At 43.0% G+C, this 22,971-nt stretch overlaps 1 protein-coding gene across 1 annotated transcript in view; it reads right to left on the bottom strand.

The window, feature by feature from the left end:
* Positions 1-13,855, bottom strand: part of LOC132820917 (superoxide dismutase [Cu-Zn]-like) — a 35,380-nt gene extending 21,525 nt beyond the window's left edge. Inside the window, exons 1-2 of the mRNA XM_060833274.1 lie at positions 13,835-13,855; positions 11,416-11,512 (exon numbers count right to left, since the gene is read on the bottom strand). Of these exons, the coding sequence (XP_060689257.1) occupies positions 11,416-11,512; positions 13,835-13,855 (118 nt within the window). The remainder of the gene's footprint in view (positions 1-11,415; positions 11,513-13,834) is intronic.
* Between the last annotated feature and the right edge of the window lie 9,116 nt (positions 13,856-22,971).

Here is a 22,971-nt window from a genome sequence, read left to right as displayed (position 1 = left end):
TGTACCTATCTTCACCTCGCCATGCTCGAGGGACACCAATTTGAACTGGACTATGTTTTAAGTTCTTAAGGATGGACCTTGGTACATCAGCATTTTCCATTACATTTCATATAGTAAGTTTAATCATGCTCAACTGGTAGTAATAGGTGCGAGAGACAATGCAATCTAAGGGACTACTGGTAATGGAAATAGTATACATTTGTGCAGACTATACATAAAATAAACGGATCCTCGGATTATTTATTTGCATAAGTAACTTTGCAAATTAGAATGTTTGTGTCAGTTTCAAGCTTCAGTTCAGAAAGATGTAGCAACAGAAGGTGATCTGACGCAGAGACTGCTCTGTAATTTTCAAGTCTATCTTTTAAATTTTAAGCCCCTGCTTTTTCTCTTAATACACGAACAACTTTATTTCCCATTAATATTTATTTTGCTTTTGAATATTCCAACGGAGTTTGTGACATTTTGGGATGGTCAGAACCTTAAACTGATTTCAGATTATAAAGTATTAAAATTGCCTTATATTCTGAACAGTTTCTGCACAGAGAGATTACCACTTAATGTTCTACTTAAAGTAGGACAAACATGTATAAAACACAAATCTTAGATCATCCATGTTGCTGCTGTAAGTGAATAAAATAGTATGCTGTGGTTAATTATGGCAATATACAATGTATCACTATAAAACAAATACTGCTGGACTCATACTCCAAGAGAAAAGTTACTTAAAATCTAGAAAATAACACATTACAATTTCTGATCTGGAATTCCTGCCATTCATTTTTGTTCTACTTCAATAATTTAATGTAACTTGTATAAAAGATCTGATGTTTTTCTTCTAAGTATAATTGATTTTAGGATAGTGCCATAATAATGTTAATAGATATGTAATGTTAATAGACAAAAGCCTGACAATGTAAGTCAAGATCGAATTAATAATGAACCAGGACATGTCGCAGAAGTTTTAGAGAGTAGCTGATGCCCATTGAATATAATTAAGGGTTGTCTTTCTCCACAGATGCCTTCAAAGTCTTTAGAGAGATGTGAAACTGCAGGGGCTGGAATGTATTACTTCCTCCTCGAATTTCATTTTAATTTAGTTCTCTCTTTCTTGTCCTCTCCTATGTTCATTATTATTGTACTGCCCCGGTAGATTATTGCTCCTTTAATGAGAAACACAGGCGGGTTATTAGAGGTAAAAAAAATGTTGAGAGTATGTAATAACATCTGTAAACTGTGGGAAAAAAAACTGATATCCTATTCAGCAGTGCAAGTCTTCCTACCTCAGGGACAAAAGGCCTGAATCCAGGTGCCACCTGCTGCGGAAGTGTGTCATAACAGATTAAGGGCTCTGGTACCGCTGACCCAGAAAGCCAAAGTCCCAACTGCATTGTAAAGGCGTCAAACTATATTGAACAGACTGATTATAAACAAAAAGACTGATTTTTGAGTGATCCCTGTGGTGAAGTTGTATCGTCCCTACCTCTGAGGCAGGAAGCCTGGGTTCAAGTGTAACGTCTCTGAACAGGTTGATTTAAAAAGAATCCATGGGTTGATATTTTCGGGTTCTTGTGGTACAGTGGCAGTGTTCTAGCTCAGAAGGTCTTAGTTTAAGTCACACCTGCTCCAGAAGCATGACAGAACATGTCTGAACAGGTTAATGAAAAAGATAAGCTAGTTTTCCATTAGTAAATGGTGTTGGTTAGGAAGGGGAAAGGCAGATTTACATTTGTTATGAACTAAAATATATGCAAATAAACCATGTGGAACACAAAATTATATTTGCTTCAACAAGCAGATGCAGTCCACTGTTTAAAATAGATAGAAAATACCAGAGGATAAACCTTGGTCCCTTCAGACAGAAAGATAAATAAAGAAATTTCTTTCCAACAAAAGCACTGCTTCTCAAAGCTCCTGATGCAAAATCACTGATAGTCATATTGCAATTGAATACCCAGACTTTTTTGGAATTTGAACCATACAAAGAAAGAATGGACTTTAGCTGCAACCAGAGCCAAGGTATGGTCTTAGCTTTTTCTTTACCAGGGAAAAATAAGGTTTAAATTATATTCAGAACCATGAGTAAGTAATTGACTTAGATACCGAAAAAGGATTGCAGATTCTGTTACAATTTACCGGCAAAGTTTCCAAGAGAAATCTGTTGCAATCCCTCGAGGCATGGTTGACTTTTAATAACCCTAAGATGATGGACAGCTAATCCTTCAAGGAACATATCATGGATTTTGACAGGTTATACAAAATACTAAAAAAAAACAGAGAAATTCCTGACTCTGTGCTTCCATTCAAGTTATGATTTTAAGCACAAATCTCACATGGAAAGACTTTTGATTTTGATAGTTGATTAAAATTTTATGTAGAGATTCTTTTCTAGATCAAATGACTTCTGCCCTCACGAAACCTTTGGGTAAATAATTGTTTCCAGCTACCTACATGTCACAAATTGCAAATTCTGTAGGTTCAAACAGAATGAATGAAGGGCTCTGTCAGGACTGATATTTAAAATTATTGAGGTCTGGTCACAGGTCCTTGTATAAGGTGGGAGTTGCTGAAAGACATGGTTTCAGTACAAGAGAACTGATTGCATGCATACCTTTCCTCCTTTGTCCTCGAGTGGGCCACCCTTTCCCTAGTTACTCTCTTGCTCCTTATAAATGAATAAAAGGCTTTCCTTAACCCTGCTCATGACCTCTTTCAACCCTCAATTCCTCATTTCAGACTGGTCCTACATTCCCAATATTCTTCCAAAGCTTGGTCTATCTCCAGTCGCCTAAACCTTATGGATGCATCCTTTCTCCTCTTAGCTAGTCTCACAATTTCACCGGTCATCCATGGTTCCCTAATCTTGCCAGTCGTATCATTTTCATAGGGACATGCCTGTCCTGCACTGTAGTCAACCTCTCTTTAAAAGCCTCCCATATATCGAATGTGGATTTACCTTCAAACAGGATTTCCCTTTACCAATCTACATTCCCCACCTCCTGCAGAATTTTGATATAGTTGGCCTTCCCCCAATTTAGCAGTCTTCCTTTAGGATCACTCTTGTCTTTGTCCATGAGTATCCTAAAACTTATGGAATTGTGATCACTATTCACAAAGTAATCCCCCACTGAAACTTCAATCACTTGGTCTGGCTCATTTCCTAACACCGGGTCCAGTTTGGTCCCTTCCAGAGTTGGACTCCAAACATACTACTCAAGAAAACCCTCTTGGATGCTCCTTACAGGTTCTGCTCCATCCAGACCTCTAACATTAAATGAATCCCAGTGAATGTTGGGAAAATTAAAATCTCCTATCACCACCTCCCTGTTGCTCCTAAATCTTTCTATGATCTCTCTACACATATGCACCTCTATCTTACATTGCTGATAGGAGGCCTGTAGTACAATCTCAACATTGTTACCGCATCCTTCCTATTTCTGAGCTCTGCCCATATTGCCTCAATGCTCGAGTCTTCCCTAGTGCCCTCCTTCAGCACAGCGGTGATATCTTCTTTGACCAGTAATGCAACTCCTCCAGCATGAGCATGGCTGTCTGAGCACTTCAGTATATTGTACCCGTTGGTATATCAGAAATATATTAACCACACTTTCATAAAAGACAGAGGTCACACTGTACATATGCACTTGCCAACCTCTTACCATTCAAGCTCTTTAATTTCTCTTGTGTAATCTTCTTACTAATGCTGTTTTCCTTCAACTCCTTATTCTCCCTACCATTTGGATCTCTGATTCTATGATATTTTTGGGATCTTCCTCAGTGAAAACAATCTTTCAGCTTCTTTGTCATTTCTCTATTCCCTTTAATAAATTCTTCTGACTGTGATGGTAATGAATTAGGGGAGCAATAACCTAATGGTATTATTGCTGGACTGTCAATCCAGAGAACCACATGATGTTCTGGGGCCCCAGGTCCAAATCCCACTTTTCATATTCCACCATCTGCCATTCAAAAAATCAATGATTAATTATCATCTCTGCCTGTCAGGCGAAAGCAAGGACTGCCGATGCTGGAGATCAGGAATGAAGAACTTTTGCCCGAAACGTCAACTTTCCTGCTCCTCGGATGCTGCCTGACCTGCTGTGCTTTCCAGCACCACTCTAATCTTGACTCATCTCTGCCTGCCTCCTATCCATTTCCTATGTACAGTTATTGTCATCTCATGCATTTTTACAATTTACCTTAGCCATTTTGAGCCTCATGCCTTCATAATTTCCCTTATTCAAATTTAACACACTTGTTTCTGAATAAATTAACTCCTGTCAAACCAAATGTAAAATTACATCAAATTGTAATTACTTATCCCTAAAGATTCTTTGACAATTGTATTAATTAGTCTTTTTCATTACATAAAACTCGATGTAAAAGCATGTCCTCTAGTTGGCTCCTCAATATACTGATCTAGAAAACATTCTTATCACATTTCAGAAAATCAACCTCTATAGCTTTAGTGCTCAATCAGTTTATGTAGTCTATATGCAGATGGAATTCAGTGATAATTATGCTGCTTATGCATAGGTAACTAATACTATGCCCCTCACTATCACAACTATTTGGTGGCCTATAAAGAATACAACGAATGTCTGCTGCCCCTTACTATTTCTTAGTTCCAACCAGATTCCATAATTTATTTTCTGATCTGAGATCCTCCCTTATTAAATGTATTGATTCTCATAATCAGCACACACTCCACCTCCTTTTTCACTTGTGTCCTTTCATATGTCAAGCATCCTTGAATATTTAGTTCCCAGTTCTGGTCATCAGACAGCAATACATCAGTAATGCAACTAGATCATACCCATGCATGTCTATTTGTGCCTTTAGGTCGTCCACCTTGTTTCAACTGCCGTATGCATTCAGCTAGAATTACAACTCACTGTCACTATCAATAAGTCACTGAAGAATATCTTACAAGTGCAGCAAGCTGTGAGAAAAGCTAATGAATGATGGCCTTGGTTGTAAGAGGATTTGAGGAAAGCAGTATTGAAGTCTTGTTTCAAATTCCTATTGTAGCTTGATTAGATAGCACCTGGAGCAGTCTGTGCAGGTTTAGTCTCATTATGTCAGGAGATGTATCGTTGCTAAAGAGGAAGTGCAATAAAGGTTGACCAGACTTTTTCCGTGTTAGAAGGACTATACAGTGAAGAGAGGTTGGGCAAATTGGGCCTGTATTCTCTCGAGTTTCTGAGAATGAGAAGTGAACTCATTATAATTTACAGAATATTTGGGAAGGTAAGATGTTTTCCTGGTTGGGGAGTCTAGAACCAGGAATACAATTTAAGAATAAGGGGGATTCCAGTTAGTACTGAGATGAGAATTTTGTTTATTAGAAGGTTGTCTTTAGAATTCAGTACTGCAAAGAACAAAGAAAATTTACAGCCCAGGAACAGGCTCTTCGGCTCTCCAAGCCTGAGCCAATCCAAATGTACTGTCTAAACCTGTGGGTCGATTCCTGAGCATCTGTATCCCACTACTCCCCACCTACTCATGCATTTATCCAGATGCATCTTAAATGAATCTACTGTGTCTGCCTGTACCACCTCTGCTGGGAACGTGTTCCAAACACCCACCACCCTCTGTGTGAAGTACTTGCCACGTGTATCCCCCTTAAACTTTCCACCTCTCACCTTGAAAGCGTGACCTCTATGGAAGACTATGGAAGCGTTTCGATATATTTTACTGTCGAAGTTGATACAATGACATAATAATTATGGGGATAGTGTGAGTAAAATGCATTGAAGTCTTCAATCAGCCAGGATTATATTAAATGACGGTGTAAGCTCACTGGGATGCATGATGTACTCCTGTTCCTATTTGCCATGGTTCTGTTCTAAAAATGTTCCAACATCCTAAGCTGTTATTCTTTTCTCAATTCCTTTTCTTTCTAGTGAATCTCTAGTTATGGAGTCATAGAGTCTGACAACATGGAGACAGGCCCTTTGTAGGTGGGGCATTCTTGGACTAAGGGGACAGGACAGTGTCAAGGTATGCAGAGATGAGTTCGGTGGGGCAGGAGCAGGCTGAGACAATGAGTCAGCCTTAGCAGCTGGGTTTGTGGATTCTGGGTAGGAGGTAGAAACGGGCGGTGCAGGGTTGTGGGACTATGAGGTTGGAGGCAGTGGATGGGCAATCTCCTGAGGTGATGAGGTTATGGATGGTCTGGGAGATGATGGTTTGGTGGTAAGAAGACGGGCTCATGCCAGAAACAGCGATTCTCCTGCTCCTTGGATGCTGCCTGACCTGCTGTGCTTTTCCAGCAACACATTTTCATCTCTGCTCTCCAGCATCTGCAGTCCTCACTTTCTCCTGGTGTGAGATGGGGTCATGGTCAAAGGGGCAGTAGGAGGAGGTGTCCATGAGTTGGCGTCTAGCTTCAGCGGTGTAAAGATCGGTGCGTCAAACGACCACTGCACCTCCCTTGTCTGCTGGTTTGATGGTGAGGTTGGGGTTGGAGCGGAGGGAGTGGAGGGCTGCGTGTTGTGAGGGTGAGAGGTTGGAGTGGGTGAGAGGGGTGGACAGGTTGAGGCGGTCAATGTCGCGGCGGCAGTTGGATATGAAGAGATTGAGGGCGTGTAAGAGGCCAGCACGGGGTGTCCAGGTGGATGGGGTGTGTTGGCGGCGGGAGAAGGGGTCGTCAGAGGGTGGACGAGAGTCCATGTTGAAGAAGTAGGCGCAGAGGCGAAGGCGATGGAAGAAATGCTTGATATCTAGCCGCATGTCGAACTCATTGAGCCGGGAGCTTAGGGGGATGAAGATGAGGCCTCTGCTGAGGACTGATCGTTCATCATCAGAGAGGGGGAGGTCTGGAGAGATAGTGAAAATACAGCAGGGCTGGGAGCTAGGACCTGTTTTGGGGCTGGAGCTGGGAGTGGGGGCGGAGTTAGTCGTGGGGGGGCGGCGTGGTCCTTGAGCATGTGAGTGACGTCACTGGGGAGTGGAAGTGGCTGCGACGATGGCCACTCCAGGGGCGGAAGTGGAGCGCCAGGCAGAAACGACACTGGTCCGGGTGGCCGTGGATCCTGCGGCGGCCGCACTTCTGTCGGCAATGGTCTTCCTGGCAATCGTGGAGGTGGTTGTCTGGGCGGCGATTGCGGAGGCTACATGGTCGGTGGTGGCTGTTGTCCGTGCGGCGGTGGGGGCGGAGGTGATGTCACCGTTCGCCGCGGCGGTGGTGACTGCAGCGGCTGCATGGGCAATGGCACCTGAGCGGTTCCGAAGTCACGAGAAGGTTCTGGAACTGTCGAGGAATTCTGAGTGTAGGGGTGAGTACGTGAAAGTTTCTTGTATTTACTTTCTTTGATGTTCGATATGGTTAGGAAAAAATCCTCCCACTTCCTCCAAACCAAAAGAAGTAGCCATGGGCACCTGCATGGGCCCCAGCTATGCCTGCCTCTTCGTCGGATATGTGGAACAGTCCATCTTCCGCAGCTACACGGGCACCAGCCCCCACCTTTTCCTCCGCTACATCGATGATTGTATTGGCGCTACCTCGTGCTCCCACAAGGAGGTTGAACAGTTCATCCACTTTACTAACACCTTCCACCCTGACCTCAAATTTACCTGGACCATCTCAGACTCCTCCCTCCCCTTTCTGGACTTCTCCATTTCTATCTCGGGCGACCGACTCAACACAGACATTTACTACAAACCGACTGACTCCCACAGCTACCTAGTTTACACCTCTTCCCACCCTGACCCTGTAAAAACGCCATCCCATATTCCCAATTCCTCCGCCTCTGCCGCATCTGCTCCCAGAAGGACCAATTCCACTACCGAACAACTCAAATGGCCTCCTTCTTCAAAGACCGTAATTTCCCCTCCGACGTGGTCAATGACGCTCTCCACCGCATCTCCACCACTTCCTGCACCTCCGCCCTTGAACCCCCCCTTTCCAATCGCCACCAGTTCAGAACCCCACTGGTCCTCACCTTCCACCCCACCAACCTCCGGATACATCGTATCATCCTCCGTCATTTCCGTCACCTCCAAATAGACCCCACCACCAGAGATATATTTCCCTCTCCACTCCATCAGCATTCAGGAGAGATCACTCCCTCCACGACTCCCTCGTCAAGTCCACACCCCCCACCAACCCAAACTCCACTCCCAGCACCTTCCCCTGCAACCGCAAGAAGTGCAAAACTTGCGCCCACACCTCCCTTCTCACCTCCCTCCAAGGCCACAATGGATCCTTCTATATCAGTCACAAATTCACCTGCATCTCCACACACATCATTTACTGTATCCGCTGCATCCGATATGATCTCCTCTACACTGAGGAGTCAGGCCGCCTACTTGTGGAACGTTTCAGGGAACACCTCTGGGACACGCGCACCAACCAACCCAACTGCTCCGTGGCTGAACACTTTAACTCCCCCTCCCACTCCACCAAGGACATGCAGGTACTTGGCGTCCTCCATCACCAGACCCTGGCCACATAACGCCTGGAGGAAGAGCGCCTCATCTTCCGCCTAGGAACCTTCCAACCACACAGGATGAATGTAGATTTCTCCAGCTTCCTCATTTCCCCTCCCCTCCACCTTATCTCAGTCCCAACTCTCGGATTCAGCACTGCCCTCTTGACCTGCAATCTTCTTCCCGACCTCTCCGCCCAATCACCCTCACCTCCTTACACCTATCGTATTCCCAGCGCCACTCTCCCAAATTCCCTTCCCCCTACCTTTTATCTCAGCCCACTAGGCATACCAGCCTCATTCTTCAAGCAGGGCTTGTACCCGAAACGTTGATTCTCCTGCTCCTCAGATGCTGCCTGGCCTGCTGTGTTTTTCCAACACCACATTTTTCAACTATAAGCCTTGTAGTCCTGCCACAGCTAGTCGTGAATGACAGCTGACAACTAACATAATGAAGAGCTCCACAAAAATTTCCATCTTCAAATGATGCGTAAATCCATCACCAGGCAGAAGTATTTACATCCATCTTCAACTATAAAACTGGATATTCCAACTTTTTCTCCTCAAGTCCCCAGCAGTTTTCATCCAATTTGATTCACTCCATGTGACAAGAAATAGCCACCAGCCAAGAAAACATTTCAGCAGCAGGACTGAGGACTTGTGCCCCAGAACTAGCCATGCCCTAGTCAAGCTTTTCTATTGTAGATGCAACACTGATATCATTTCAGCAATGTGAAAATTTATATAGAAATGGCCAGTCAACAAAAGGCAGGACGAATCTACCGTGGCCGATTTCCATCCTCCTTCTGTACTCTTGATCATCAAATTGACTGGAATCTCATCCATCAAAAATCACGCCTTTTACCACGAATTCACAGTGACAGCAGTGTGTACCATTTACAAGATTTACTGTACAGCAAAAACCTATGAAGACTCCTTCAGTATAAAATTCCAGTCTTGAACTCTACCACCTAGAAGGATAAGGGCAGCAGATAGATCGAAACACCATCACATCCAAGTTCCCCTCCAAAACACACTGACTCGGAATTGTATCAACATTCCTTATTTTCTTCTGGGTTAAAATCCTTGATCTCCCTAATGTCGCTGTGGATGTCTCTACAGAGCAAAGTTTAAGAAGGCACCTCAACAGTATCTTCTCCAGGGCAATTGAAATGGGCAGTAAATGCTGGCCTGACGAGCAATTCCCATAAGTCAAGAAAGAATTTTAAAAACTCATAATAAGAAAGACTTTTCATATAGATTCAGATAAACTTTCAGTTCTAAGCTGCAGTTTTATATCCTAAATTGGCTAAGACTTTTAACTTAAACTGTGTTCAAATAAAGTCACTCTCTCGTGTTAAAGTATATTAAATGCCTATTCATTACCTTGGATTAAAGTAGGCAAACAGTTCACTAAGTTGTGCTTGGCCTCTTCAGCGCAATTAGAGTCATAGAGATGTACAGCACGGAAACAGACCCATCAGTCCAACTTGTCTATACTGACCAGATATCCCAGCCCAATCTAGTCCCACCTGCCAGCACCTCGCCCATATCCTTCCAAACCTTTCTTATTCATATACCTATCCAGAGGCCTTTTAAATGCTGAAATTGTACCAGCCTCCACCACTTCCTCTGACAGCTCATTCCATATATGTACCACCCTTTTATATCTTTCCCCTCTCGCTCTAAACCTATGCCCTCTAGTTCTAGACTCCCTCACCCCAAGGAAAAGACTTTGTCTATTTATCCTACCATGTTCCTCATGATTTTATAAAACCTCTATAAAGTCACTCCTCAGCCTCCGACACTCCAGGGAAAGTAGCCCCAGCCTATTCAGCCTCTCCCTATAACTCAAATCCTCCAACCCTGGCAAAATCCTTGTAAATCTTTTCTGAACCATTTCAAGTTTCACAATACCTTTCAGATAAGGAGACCAGAATTGCACACGATATTCCAACAGTGGCCTAACCAACGTCCTGTATAGCCGCAACATGACCTCCCAACTCCTGTACTCAATACTCTGACCAATAAAACATTCCAAACACCTTCACTATTTGATAATAGTTAATTTCTGGTAATCATATGATATTGTTTTACGATAATTCTTGTCAAGCACATGACTCCAATCTCTGTAGAGGATAAAGAAAGCCCCTGTGAAAGACAGGATTGGTCTTTCAAAATGACTGACATCCCAGGAACCAATCAATAAGATGACCATAATCTTTAAAACAAAAATCAAATTGACCACACATCACCTTGGCAATTTAAGATTGATCATATACTATTTGTGCGCTAACAGATCAGAGCTCAGGGATTCCACTGACCTTGGACAGATTTATTGTCTAACAAGGGTGAATACACAGTAAATTTTAGCAACCAAACACACAAGAACAAAGAAAACAGACTTCAATATAACACAGCAAAAAGAAAAGTGGCAAATCAACCAGAAATCATGAGCCAATGTTTCAAAATGGACCGATTGATACCACTGCCTGTAGTCAACATCACTGTTCTGTACTTATCGTAATAAATTTTTAAGACATACTGATACCTGATCTGTCCTGTAATTTTCCCAACCTAGTCTACAATTGAGAGACCTAAGTCAATTACAATTAAAGTTAAATTGAACACTCTAGAACTTAAAAAGCTTCATCCATCCCATCCCTGGCCTCCAAAGTTTCAAATTCATGGCAGGACAATGATTACTTAGCAATATTAAATAACTGCTACAGGAAAATTTAGGAATTTCATGGATTGCCATTAAGTTCAGTGAGGTGCCTAACTGTGGTGAACCAATGACTTTAATGACTGTGGTGAAGCAATGAGGAGCTGCCCAATTCAGCCATCAAACTGTAGAGGATTACAATTTACGATATTCTCTTCTCTTCCAAGCTATACATTTTACAAATTATTTGAGTGATTTCTGTTCTAATAGTTTTTCCCATGTTCCTTTGAATATCAATATGACAAATAACAACCATACCTTTCGATATGTCTCCAAACATGTGCACATGAAATCCATGTTTTCCAGGAGTCAATCCAGTAATTTCTCCATTTATGCAAGTCGAGTGTCCACCTTCCTACAAGATAAGTATACATGTAAAGCATGAGCCTGGAGGACAGTCTCAGATTGAAGGGTCATGGAGCAGCGAGTCCCGGATTGGAGGCTGTAGTGGGAGGTGAAACCATGAGTTTTGAAGCCCAGCATAATCTGGAGACTTGGCCTGGAGCAGTCTGGACGCTAGGTGCTGACACAGACAGGGCAAAAGAACTGTAAATTGAGTACATTTTCTTTTCCTCTTTATTCTTATGGACTTCTATTTATTATTCTTTGAATTTTGTATCAAATACTTAAGTGTTTGTACATAGGTACCTTGTATCTAAATTGGCACCATAAGCGGCAACATTACAAACTTTTCACTGAGCTCATTCGATTGCATGTGACAAGAAAGCTAACTCATTCATTCATTCCAATCTAGGATTAACATATTTTTAAAAAGGCAAATGTTGGGATAATAGTAGGAAATAAAAGTGAGAAATTGCAGGAAAAGCTGAGCAGGTCTGGTAGCATCTGAGAGAAATCAGAGTTAACGTTTCAGGTTGAGGGACCCTTGAGAGCATTCTGAAGAAGGGTCCCTCTCACCAAAATGTAAACAAATTTCTCCCCACAGATGCTTCAGGCTTGCTCAGCTTTTCCAGCAATTTCTATTTTAATCCCTGATTTACAGCGTCCACAGTTCTTTCAGTAGCACAGTAGTATTGAAAGGGAAATAAATCAGACAGCATTTCAAATGTGCCTGGCTCAGCAAAGTACAAGTTTTGAGGAAGGACACACACCTGAAACATGTAGGACATTCTATTTTCAACCCTGAATCCAAGTCACATATCTTTAGATGTTTTCTGCGCTGGAGATTCCTGAATAGGGGTATTGTATCACAAACCTATCCAGAAATCCAATGGTGAAATGATCTTTACAAAAACCATGAAAACCAAAAGAACTGTGAATGCTATAAATCAGGAACAAAACCAGAAAATGCTGGAAAATCTCAGCAGGTCTAATAGCATCTGTGGAAAGGAATCAGAATTAACATTTCAGGTCCAGTGACCTTTCCTCAGAACTAATGGTACTTAGGAAAGAGGGGATAAGGAACAAACAATAGCTGGGTATAGAGGCCAAAGAGAGAGAAGAACAGTTGGACAGAAAAAGGAGTAGATAACAATCTGATGAGGAAGGTGAATGGCTATTAATGGGCACTATTAGTGGCTAACAATGGATTGCGTGTAATAGCAGACTATATGATAAAAAGACCTGATGTTTGTGGGTTGGGGTAAGGATATAGGAGAGCTCAAATCCCAAAGTTGTTGAAATCAGTACTTGAGTCCAGAAAGCTGCAGGATCCCCAAATGAAAAAGGAGGTGCTGTTCTTTCAGCTTCTGCCGGGCTTCGCTGGAGCACTATAGCAAACCTGAGACAGATGTTGGCCAGGGAATAAGGTGGTTTGTTAAAGTGACAGGCAAGTGGATGCGTCTTTTTTGCAGCCATTTTTACAAGCCTTTTCTCTGTCCACAAAACAAGATCTGAGCTTCCACTTGCCTGTCACTCTGACACATCCCTTGCTCCCTGGCCAACATCACTGCCTCAGGCTTGCTGCAGTGCTCCAGTGAAGCTCAGTGCAAGCTGGAAGAAGAGCAACTTATTTCCCAAATGGGAACCCTGCAGCCTATCTGCTCAATACCAATTTCAACAACAGTAGGGCTTGAGCTCTCCCATGTCATTACCCTAATGCCACACACCAAGCATTGTTATCATCGTCTGAAATACACACAATCATTGTTAGCCACTAACAGTCCCCACTGATAGCTATTCACCCTTCTCGCCAGATCATTATCCACTCTTTTGTCTGTCCAAATGTTCTTCTCACTCTTTTGGCCTCCAAAAGAGCCTACCTATCGCTTATTCCTTACCCACTTCCCTCATCCTATCTTCTGCATATAATCCAACATTTTCCTAGCTACCATCTGTTCTGAGGAAGAGTCATTGGACCCAAAATGTTGACTCTGATTCCTTTCCACGGATGCTGCCAGACCTGCTGAGCTTTTCCAGCAACTTCTGGTTTTGTTTATAGAAACAATGCCCCCTTTTGAGTATTAGCTGTTCTGAGATGTAGAAGTCAGTAGGGCTTTTGCCCAAAACGTCGATTTTCCTGCTCTCCACTCTAATCTAGACTCTGATTTCCAGCAACTGCAGTCCTCACTTTTGCCTAGATGGTACAACCAGTCAATTTCACTCCCAACCCTTTGACTGTCCTTAATAACCTTAACTTTATTTTGATCCATTAATTCCCCATTCTCCCTTAATGGTAACTCCACTTAAACCTTCAACTCTCCGCCAACCCACTTACCTGACCCTCCAACTTAACCATCACTTCCCACCCTACTCATCTACCACTGTAAGCAGTTGCCTCTCTACCTATTAACCACCCTAACCTCTTGGCATTCTTGCCACTCACCTTACACATTTACTAACATACTATATAGGTATTTAAATATTCTAAACCTTTTCAGTGAATAAACATTTACCAGAATGTAGAAGAAAGTGAGGACTGCAGATGCTGGAGATCAGAGTCGAGAATGGAGTGCTGGAAAAGCACAGCCAGCCAGTCAGCATCCGAACAGCACGAGAATCGATGATTCAGGCATAGGCCCTTCACCAGGATTCCTCAGCCGTTATATCCAACAGGTTTATTTGGAAGCACTAGCTTTCGGAATCCTTGCTCCTTCATCAGGTGGTCATGGAATATGAGCTCGTAAGACACAGAGCTCTTCAAACATCTCATGCACCAATAATACAGCAGGCACCACAACCTTGAAATTAAGATGGAGTCCACACACTCAGCCTGCACTCAGGGTACAGTAGTACAACTGCAGGACATTGCCAAACAAGAAAGGCATAAAAATTACACCACATCCAAGCACACCAAGAACAACAAATTGGAGAAACTTGGCAACACCACCAGCAGTAGCCAAACCTGTCCTGGCACCACAGTGGAAAATGTTATCACCACAGGGAAGTCAATTGTCAACTTATCGGACCACGCCCTTCAACAGGAAGAGATTGAAGTTCTTAGCAGAGGGCTCAATTTCTGGCCCACCAAGAAAATGAAACTCAGTTACAGAAACTCAGCACCCATGGACCAATCGAGCTGGGAACATTCCTTGTAGCAATGGACGTTTCAGCACTCTACACCAGTGACAGAAACGTAGCAACAGCCTCAGTACTCAACAGCAACAACTGCCAATCTCTGAGCACCACCTACAACTCATCCGCTTTATCCTCGACCACAACGTTTTCACCTTTGAAAACCAGTTCTTCATTCAGATATATGTAACAGCCATGAGCATCAAATTTGCATGCCAACATTTTCATGCACAGGTTGAAGAAGACGACTTCACTACGCAGGACCTCCAACCAACACTATACACCAGATATACTGATGATATTTTCTCCCTCTGGACCCATGGCGAGGGGTAACTGAAACAACTACACAGTGATATCAACGAGTTTGATGCCACCATCAAACTCACCATGGACTAATCTTTAGTATCTGTCTCATTCTTGGATACATGCATCTCCATCAAGGATGGGCACCTCACTCTTCCGCAAACCCACAGATAACCTCAAGATGCTAGACTTCTCCAGCTTCCACCCAAAGCATATTAAAACAGCCATCCTCTATGGACAAGCCCTATGGATACACAGGATCTGTTCAGGTAAGGAGGAACGTGACGGGTACTTGTACATAACTCAAGGATACCCTCATAAAAACAGGGTATGATGCTCAACTCTGACTGCCAGTTCTGACGTGCCACAGCGAGAAACCGTAATAACCTGCTCATGAGACAGACATGAGCTGCAATTGACAGTGTACCCTTGATTGTCCAGTACTTCCCAGGAGCTGAAAAACTACATCATATTCTTCGTAGCTTGTAACACATTATCAATGAGGATGAGCACCTCGCCAAGACCTTCCCCTCACCTCCAAATCTCGCCTTTAAACACCAAACCTCAAACAGATCATTATTCGCAGCAAACTGCCTGGCTTTCAGGGCATCATACAAGTCTGTCACGGTAGATACTGCAAGATACCACCATTGCTACTGTCAACATACCACCATTACTCGTGGGGACAACACCCACCATGGATGTAGGTTTGCTCACTGAGCTGGAAGGTTCATTTTCAGACGTTTCGTTACCATACTTGGTAACATCTTCAGTGAGCCTCTGGATGAAGCACTGCTGATGATTCCTGCTTTCCATTTATTTGTTTGGCTTTCTTTGGGTTGGTGATGTCACTTCCTGTTAGTTTTCTCAGGGTGTGGTAAATAGGGTCCTAATCAACATGTTTGTTGATAGAGTTCCAGTTGGAATGCCATGCCTCTACGAATTCTTGTGCATGTCTGTTTGGCTTATCCTAGGATGGATGTATTGTACCAGTCAAAGTGGTATCCTTCCTTATCTATATGTAAGCATTCCAACCAGAACTCTATGAACAAACACATTGACTTGGATCCCATTTACCACCCCCTGAGAAAAAGAACAGGAAGCGACAGCACCACAGGAAATGATATCACCAACCCAAAGAAACCCAAACATGTAAATATAAAGCAGGAATTATCAGCAGTGCTTCGTCCTGAGGCTGACTGAAGATGTTACCTAGTATGATGACGAAACATCTGAAAACGAATCTTCTAGCTTGGCAAGCAAACCTACATCCAGCACCTCAACCTGAGCTACAAATCTTCTCAATACATGCTACCACCCACCAAGTATGCAGCAGGTGCTCATGACTCGGCCAATGTTGTCTATCTCATATGCTGCAGGCAAGGATGTCCTGAGGCATGATACTTTGGCAAGACCGAGCAGAGGCTACAACAACGGGTGAATGGACACCACACAACAATCAACAGACAGGCGTGTTCCCTCCCAGTCGGAGAACATTTCAGCGGTCCAGGACATTTGACCTCAGACCTTTGGGTGACCATCCTCCAAGGCAGACTTCAGGACAGGCATCAACACAAAGTGGTCAAGTATAGGCTGATAGCCAAGTTCGGTACTCATGGGAATGGATTCATGTCTCACTATAGGTGACCCCACTGCACTACACACTCTCATACACAAACACTCCTATAGACCCTCTCTCATATACAAGCTCTTTCTCAGACTCTCACACACGCACTCTCTCACAGACTTGTACCACTTTACTCTCTCACACACTCTCACAGACCACCCCACACATACACACCATATAAGTTTGTGGGGTGAATTTGTATTTGCAGAATTACTTTTTATTTTGCTCAAAAAGTGCATGAATCCATGTAAGACTCTGTAAATCCTTTCTTAAGAAATACAATCAGTCTGAATATTGGGGCACAAACAACCTCACACCTTCAAAGCATTATCTGAGCTGGCAAGGCACCTATTGTAAAAGTTCACTTGAGAACTTAACTTTAAAAAAGGTTCTGGGATTTACATATAGTGTCATAGAGTCATCGAGATATACAGCACGGAAATAGACCCTTAGGTCCACCTCGTCCATGCCGACCATATGAAAGAACCGAAACCAACATGGTCATTCTAAACGTTGAGGGACTTAACAAACAATCCAGGTTTTTTTTTTGAATAAATAATTTCAGTTGCATCATATTGTAAACTTTTGCTATAAATTCTGTGTCTTACAATCTTATACTCCACAACCACCTCTGAAAGAGCAGTGCTCAGAAAGCTGGTGCTTCCAAATAAAGCTGTTGGACTCTAACTTGGGGTTGTGTGATTTTTTTTAAACTTTGTCCAACACCAGCACCTCCAAATCATTGCTTTATCAAGAAGGACTTTAATATCAGATAGGCCCCATATTTCTGCAGGCAGATTTCAATCTAGCACAGAAAAAAAAACAGGAATAACGAAATAAGTGATTGTTACTCCTGTATGATTCAGAAGAAACACATCAAATCTGACACATTCACCGAATAGAACCTCAGATTCACCTCAAACAAACACACACAATAAAACTGTACACCAGATTTAGAGATTCACTTGGAAACTCACGCTAAACACAATCTCTATGCAGAACCATACGTAACACCGTGCAAGCAACTGAGCACAAACATGCAAAACCTACTTTCACTGTCACGCCAGACTCTCTCAAACATATTCACTCCAATCAAACACCAGACACTCTCACACACTCACTCTTGCCAAAGTACAGCAAACGTACTACCCAGCCACACATACTGCAAACCAACATACTCCCTCCCACTGTCATGTGTTCTTCTCACACACCCTATTTCCAAAGTTAAAAATCACACAACATCAGGTCATAGTCCAACAGGTTTAAATGGAAGCACCAGCTTTCTGAGCACTGCTTCTTCATCAGGTGGTTGTGGAGTACAACATTGTAAGACACAGAATTCAGAGCAAAAGTTTACAGTGTGATGTAACAGAAATTATACATTGAAAAATACCTTGACACCTCGTCGCCCCCAAGTCAAAGTGCTGCACGACATTTAAATGGTTCCTATCAGCCGCCGAACGCCGGATAGAGTCATTCACCTATTGAGATGTACAGCACGGAAACAAGGGAGGGAGACTTATTGCGGACCAGGAAGACAATATGGATCTGGGATAACCACATCCAGGAACTGCCAAGTTCCGCAGCAACTTTTGCAAATCTCAGCTGTTTGCTCACCTTTAGATTTTTTTTAGCACGTTAACACCACAGAGGTGAAAGCGGGGTGGGGTTGGAAACGAATGATACTTTACCGAAATACCGACACGCGGATTTAACGATCAGAATTTGCCATTTGTTCCGCCATTAACAGGCGCTTCGTTCAAAAGCTTAGCACGTGCCTCCGCATCTAACCGTCACCTGATCCTCGAAAGCCTGATTTATTCCTGGTTCGGATATCAAATAGATAGTACTCACGGCTGTTCTCAAACAAATTGTGCCAGTGGCGGAACTGGGACCCTTCAGGACACAAATGGCCTTCCTAACCTCCATAATGCCCCGATTTCAGCTCCCGGTATAACGGTCGGACGGGCAGCGAACGAACTGCGCAGCCGCATTGCAGCGTTCCTCTCCCGCCACGCAGGCGCACTTTGATGGATCAATTCGACAAGTTAGATTAGTGTGGTGCTGGAAAAGCACAGCAGTTCAGGCAGCATCCGAGGAGCAGGAAAATCGACGTTTCGGACAAAAGCCCTTCATCAGGAATGGAGGCAGGGTGCCTGCAGAGTGGAGAGATAAATGAGAGGAGGGTGGGGGTGGGGGTGGGGAGAAAGTTGCATAGAGTACAACAGGTGAATGGGGGGGTGGGGATGGAGGTCAGAGAGGAGAGTGGAGTGGACAGGTGGAAAAGAAGATAGGCAGGTAGAACAGGTCATAAGGATGGTGCTGAGCTGGAAGGTTGGAGCTGGGGTGAGGTGGGGGGGAAGGGGAAGGGGAAATGAGGAAACTGGTGAAATCCATATTGATGCCCTGCAGTTGAAGTGTTCCGAGGAGGGATGAGGCGTTCTTCCTGTAGATGTCAGGTGGTGAGGCAGCTGAGGTGGAGGAGGCCCAGGACCTGCATGTCCTCGGCAGAGTGGGAGGGGGAGTTGAAATGTGGGCCACAGGGCGGTGGGGTTGATTTGTGCTGGCGTCCCAGAAATATTCCCTAAATTGCTCTGCTAGGAGGTATCCAGTGTAGAGGAGACCGCATCGGGAGCAACGGATACAATAAATGATATTGGTGGATGTGCTGGTAAAACTTTGATGGATGTGGAAGGCTCCTTTGGGGCCTTGGATGGAGGTGTGGGCGCAGGTTTTGCAATTCTTGCGGTGACAGGGGAGGGTGCCAGGAAGGGAGGGTGGGTTGTTGGGGGGCATGGACCTGACCAGGTAGTCATGGAGGGAACGGTCTTGGACTGGGGTGGACAAAGTTAAGACAATACCAGGTTGTGATCTAACAGGTTTATTTGGAAGTACAAGCTTTCAGGCCACTGCTCCTTCGTCGGGTCGCCAGTGGGGCAGGATCGTAAGACACAGAATTTACAGTACATTTTATAATAAGTTATATATTATAAATTCTATGTCCTATGATCCTGCCCCACTAGCTACCTGACGAAAGAGTAGCACTGCATAGGCTTGTACTACCAAATAAACTTGTTGGATATGTGGGATATAGGTAAAGTAGTGTTACTTCTGCAATCATAATTACTTATGCAAGGTAAATGAACTCACAGTAGTGTATAATTGTTTCAGCCAAAAGCTGAGTCAACAAGATTGAAAACTATATGAAGAAAATATATAATTGTTTTTGTATTAGCTAAAATGTGCATGTAAGAATGAAATGTGCCTGCAAACAATGGTAAATGTTACAGACAAATAGATAAGGTGCTGTGAGGGGTGGGGGTTAAGCTAGATATGCCTGTACAAACAGTAGTTATAAGTATCTATTTCCCGCTTCTGCAAAAACAAGAACAAACCACAATCAAGAAGTCATGAGGTCATAAGATCATAACAAGTGAGGGAAACAGATGGTAATGAAGGAGGATATACCTAACAATGGACCATGGCAGGATGTAGCCAAATGGCCTTGTGAGGCCAGAAATAAGCATTTTGTCACAGACAAGGCCAGATAAGGCAAGAGATAAACAAAGAGTAATGGGCGCCGGTCTTAGAGAGGTAGGAGATGTAAACAGGGGAGGAGCAATGGGATGAAAGAATAGGAACCAAATTACTTAAAATATTGTGTACTAGTTGAATTCAGTGTGTGTGTCCCTGCCTTGTGGACAGTGGACACCACACCCCTCTTGCAAGAGCGAAATAAATGACACTACTGATTCAGATCTTGTCTCGGACTGAAAATTGAAGTGAGTGAGCTTTGTTTCTCACAACTATAACCTGGTGTTATGTGATTTTTAAGTCTGAGCAATGAAAGGAAGCATGTAAAACACCTTAACAAGCCTATCTACCCATGATGTAGAAAGTTCAAAGAACTATGTATCTGAATCCCTAGGTTTCTCTCTTCAACAACACTACCCAGGTCTCTAACATTATCTGTATAAGTCCTGCCCTTGTTTGTTTTACCAAAATGCATTTATTCAAATTAAACTCCATCTGCCACTCTTCAGCCCACTGGTCCAATTGATCAATATCCCTTTGTAATCTTTGAAAACTTTCTTCACTGTAGACTACACCACCAACTTTGGTGCTGTCTGCAAACTTACATGCCTCCTAAATTCTCATTAAAATTATTTATATAAATGACAAACAAAAGTGGACCCAGCAACGATTTTTGTGGAACAACACTGGTCACAGGCCTCCAATCTGAAACACAACCCTTTACCACAACACCTTGTTTCTTACTGTCAAGCTAATTTTGTATCCTATTGCCAAGCTCTCTCTGATCCCATGTGATCTAGCTTTAGCTAGTCCACCAAGCTGAATCTTGTCAAAGGCTTTACTAAAGTGCATATACCATTCTGTCCTCATTAATCTTTTTTGGTTACATCCACAAAAAATTTAATCAAATTTGAGTGTCATGATTTCCCACACACAAAGCCATTCATAACCTTGAGTGATATTCATAATCTTACCTCTCCAAATGCATGTAAATCCTATTTCTCAGAATCCCCTCCAATAACTTAATCAGTCTATAGTTCCCAGGCTTCCAGCACTTCCTCTTCTGTAATGTGGACTGTGTCCAAGACATCAATATTTTTCCCTCAGTTCCTTAGCCTCCATTTCTTTCTCCACAGTAAAAACTGTTGCAAAATATTTGTTCTATATCTCTCCTGTTTTGTTTCCCCCCAACCTATCTCTGGAACTGAAGTTTTCATTACTAAAATTACTACAAATCTTTCTTGTATTTGCTTGATTTCACAATTTTTGTAAAACTTCAGGTGAGGTTGAGTATTTTATACAGATTTACCATAATCTATTTGCTTTTGTAACCTGTGGCCTCTGTTTATGAAAACTGGGATCCAGTAAGCTTTATTCACTGCTTTTTCCACGTACCCCACCTCTATCAATAATGTGTTATAGATTCCCACATCCCTCTGCTCATGCACCCTCTTTAAATTGGGATCTATTATTTTATATTGTCTCTCTTATTCTTGCAGCTTTTAAATCGCCTTCTCTGTGATGCAATACTTATCTTAGTTTGATTGACACCATTTCCACTGAGGTGTTCACCTAACTAGTCCCCATGATACCTCTGAAGCTTAGCTGACACTTCCATCATCTCTTCACCTGGAATAATGATAGTATTGACATTAACAGCAGAATGTCGATTTCTTGGGAAGAATGTGCCAAGAGACATCATTTGGACCAGACTGTAAGTGTTTAATAAAGTACAGCATCATCAACTGGTGAACAGTTAAAATCCTTAAGCTTAATGAGTTGTATGGCCTCAAAATTGGCTAAGAGGCAGAGTAGTTATGATGAGTTTTCAAGACTGGAAGGAAGTGGTGTCACACAAGGCTCAATTTTGGGACCACTGTTCTCATTAATAACTTGGTCTTGGGCATAAAAAAGTATAATAGTATAATTCCAAAGTTTGGTGTTGACACTGAATTCTTGTTAGAATACAAGTAGTGAACTAACAGTATATATACTGGAAAAATGGGAAAACTCACAGCTTAAATTTAAGAGAAGTGCGAGATGATCATTTTTAGTGGAAAATAAGGACATGCATTAGAAACTAAATGATGTATTTTTAAGGAGATGCAGGATCAGAAACAACTGTATTTGTTGTGGTTCTGCTCGCCGAGCTGGAAGTTTTTGCTGCAAACGTTTCGTTCCCTGGCTAGGGAACATCATCAGTGCTGTTGGAGCCTCGTGTGAAGCGCTGCTTTGATGTTTCTTCCGGTATTTATATTGGTTTGTTCTTGCCGCTTCTGGGTGTCAGTTTCAGCTGCAGTGATTTGTATGTGGGGTCCAGGTCGATGTGTCTGTTGATGGATGTTCTTGCCGTTTCCGGGTGTCAGTTTCAGCTGTAGTGGTTTGTATATGGTGTCCAGGTCAATGTGTCTGTTGATGGAGTTTGGGGATGAATGCCATGCTTCTAGGAATTCTCTGGCTGTTCTCTGTCTGGCTTGTCCTATGATAGTGGTGTTTTCCCAGTCAAATTCATGTTGCTGGTTGTCTGAGTGTATGGCTACTAGAGATAGCTGGTCGTGTCATTTTGTGGCTAGCTGATGTTCATGGATGCGGATTGTTAGCTGTCTTCCTGTTTGTCCTATATAGTGTTTTGTGCAGTCCTTGCATGGTATTTTGTAAACTACGTTAGTTTGGCTCATGCTGGGTATTGGGTCCTTTGTTCTAGTGAGTTGTTGTCTGAGCGTGGATGTTGGCTTGTGTGCTGTTATGAGTCCTAAGGGTCGCAGTAGTCTGGCTGTCAGTTCTGAGACGCTCCTGACGTATGGTAGAGTGGCTAGTCCTTTTGGTTGTGGCATGTCCTCGTTCCTCGGTCTATCTCTTAGGCATCTGGTGATAAA

This window comes from Hemiscyllium ocellatum, chromosome 12, assembly GCF_020745735.1.
Source record: "Hemiscyllium ocellatum isolate sHemOce1 chromosome 12, sHemOce1.pat.X.cur, whole genome shotgun sequence".
Classification (NCBI taxonomy): Eukaryota; Metazoa; Chordata; class Chondrichthyes; order Orectolobiformes; family Hemiscylliidae; genus Hemiscyllium; species Hemiscyllium ocellatum.
Note: the sequence above shows the minus strand (reverse complement) of the source record. Positions and strands in the feature narration are given on the sequence as shown.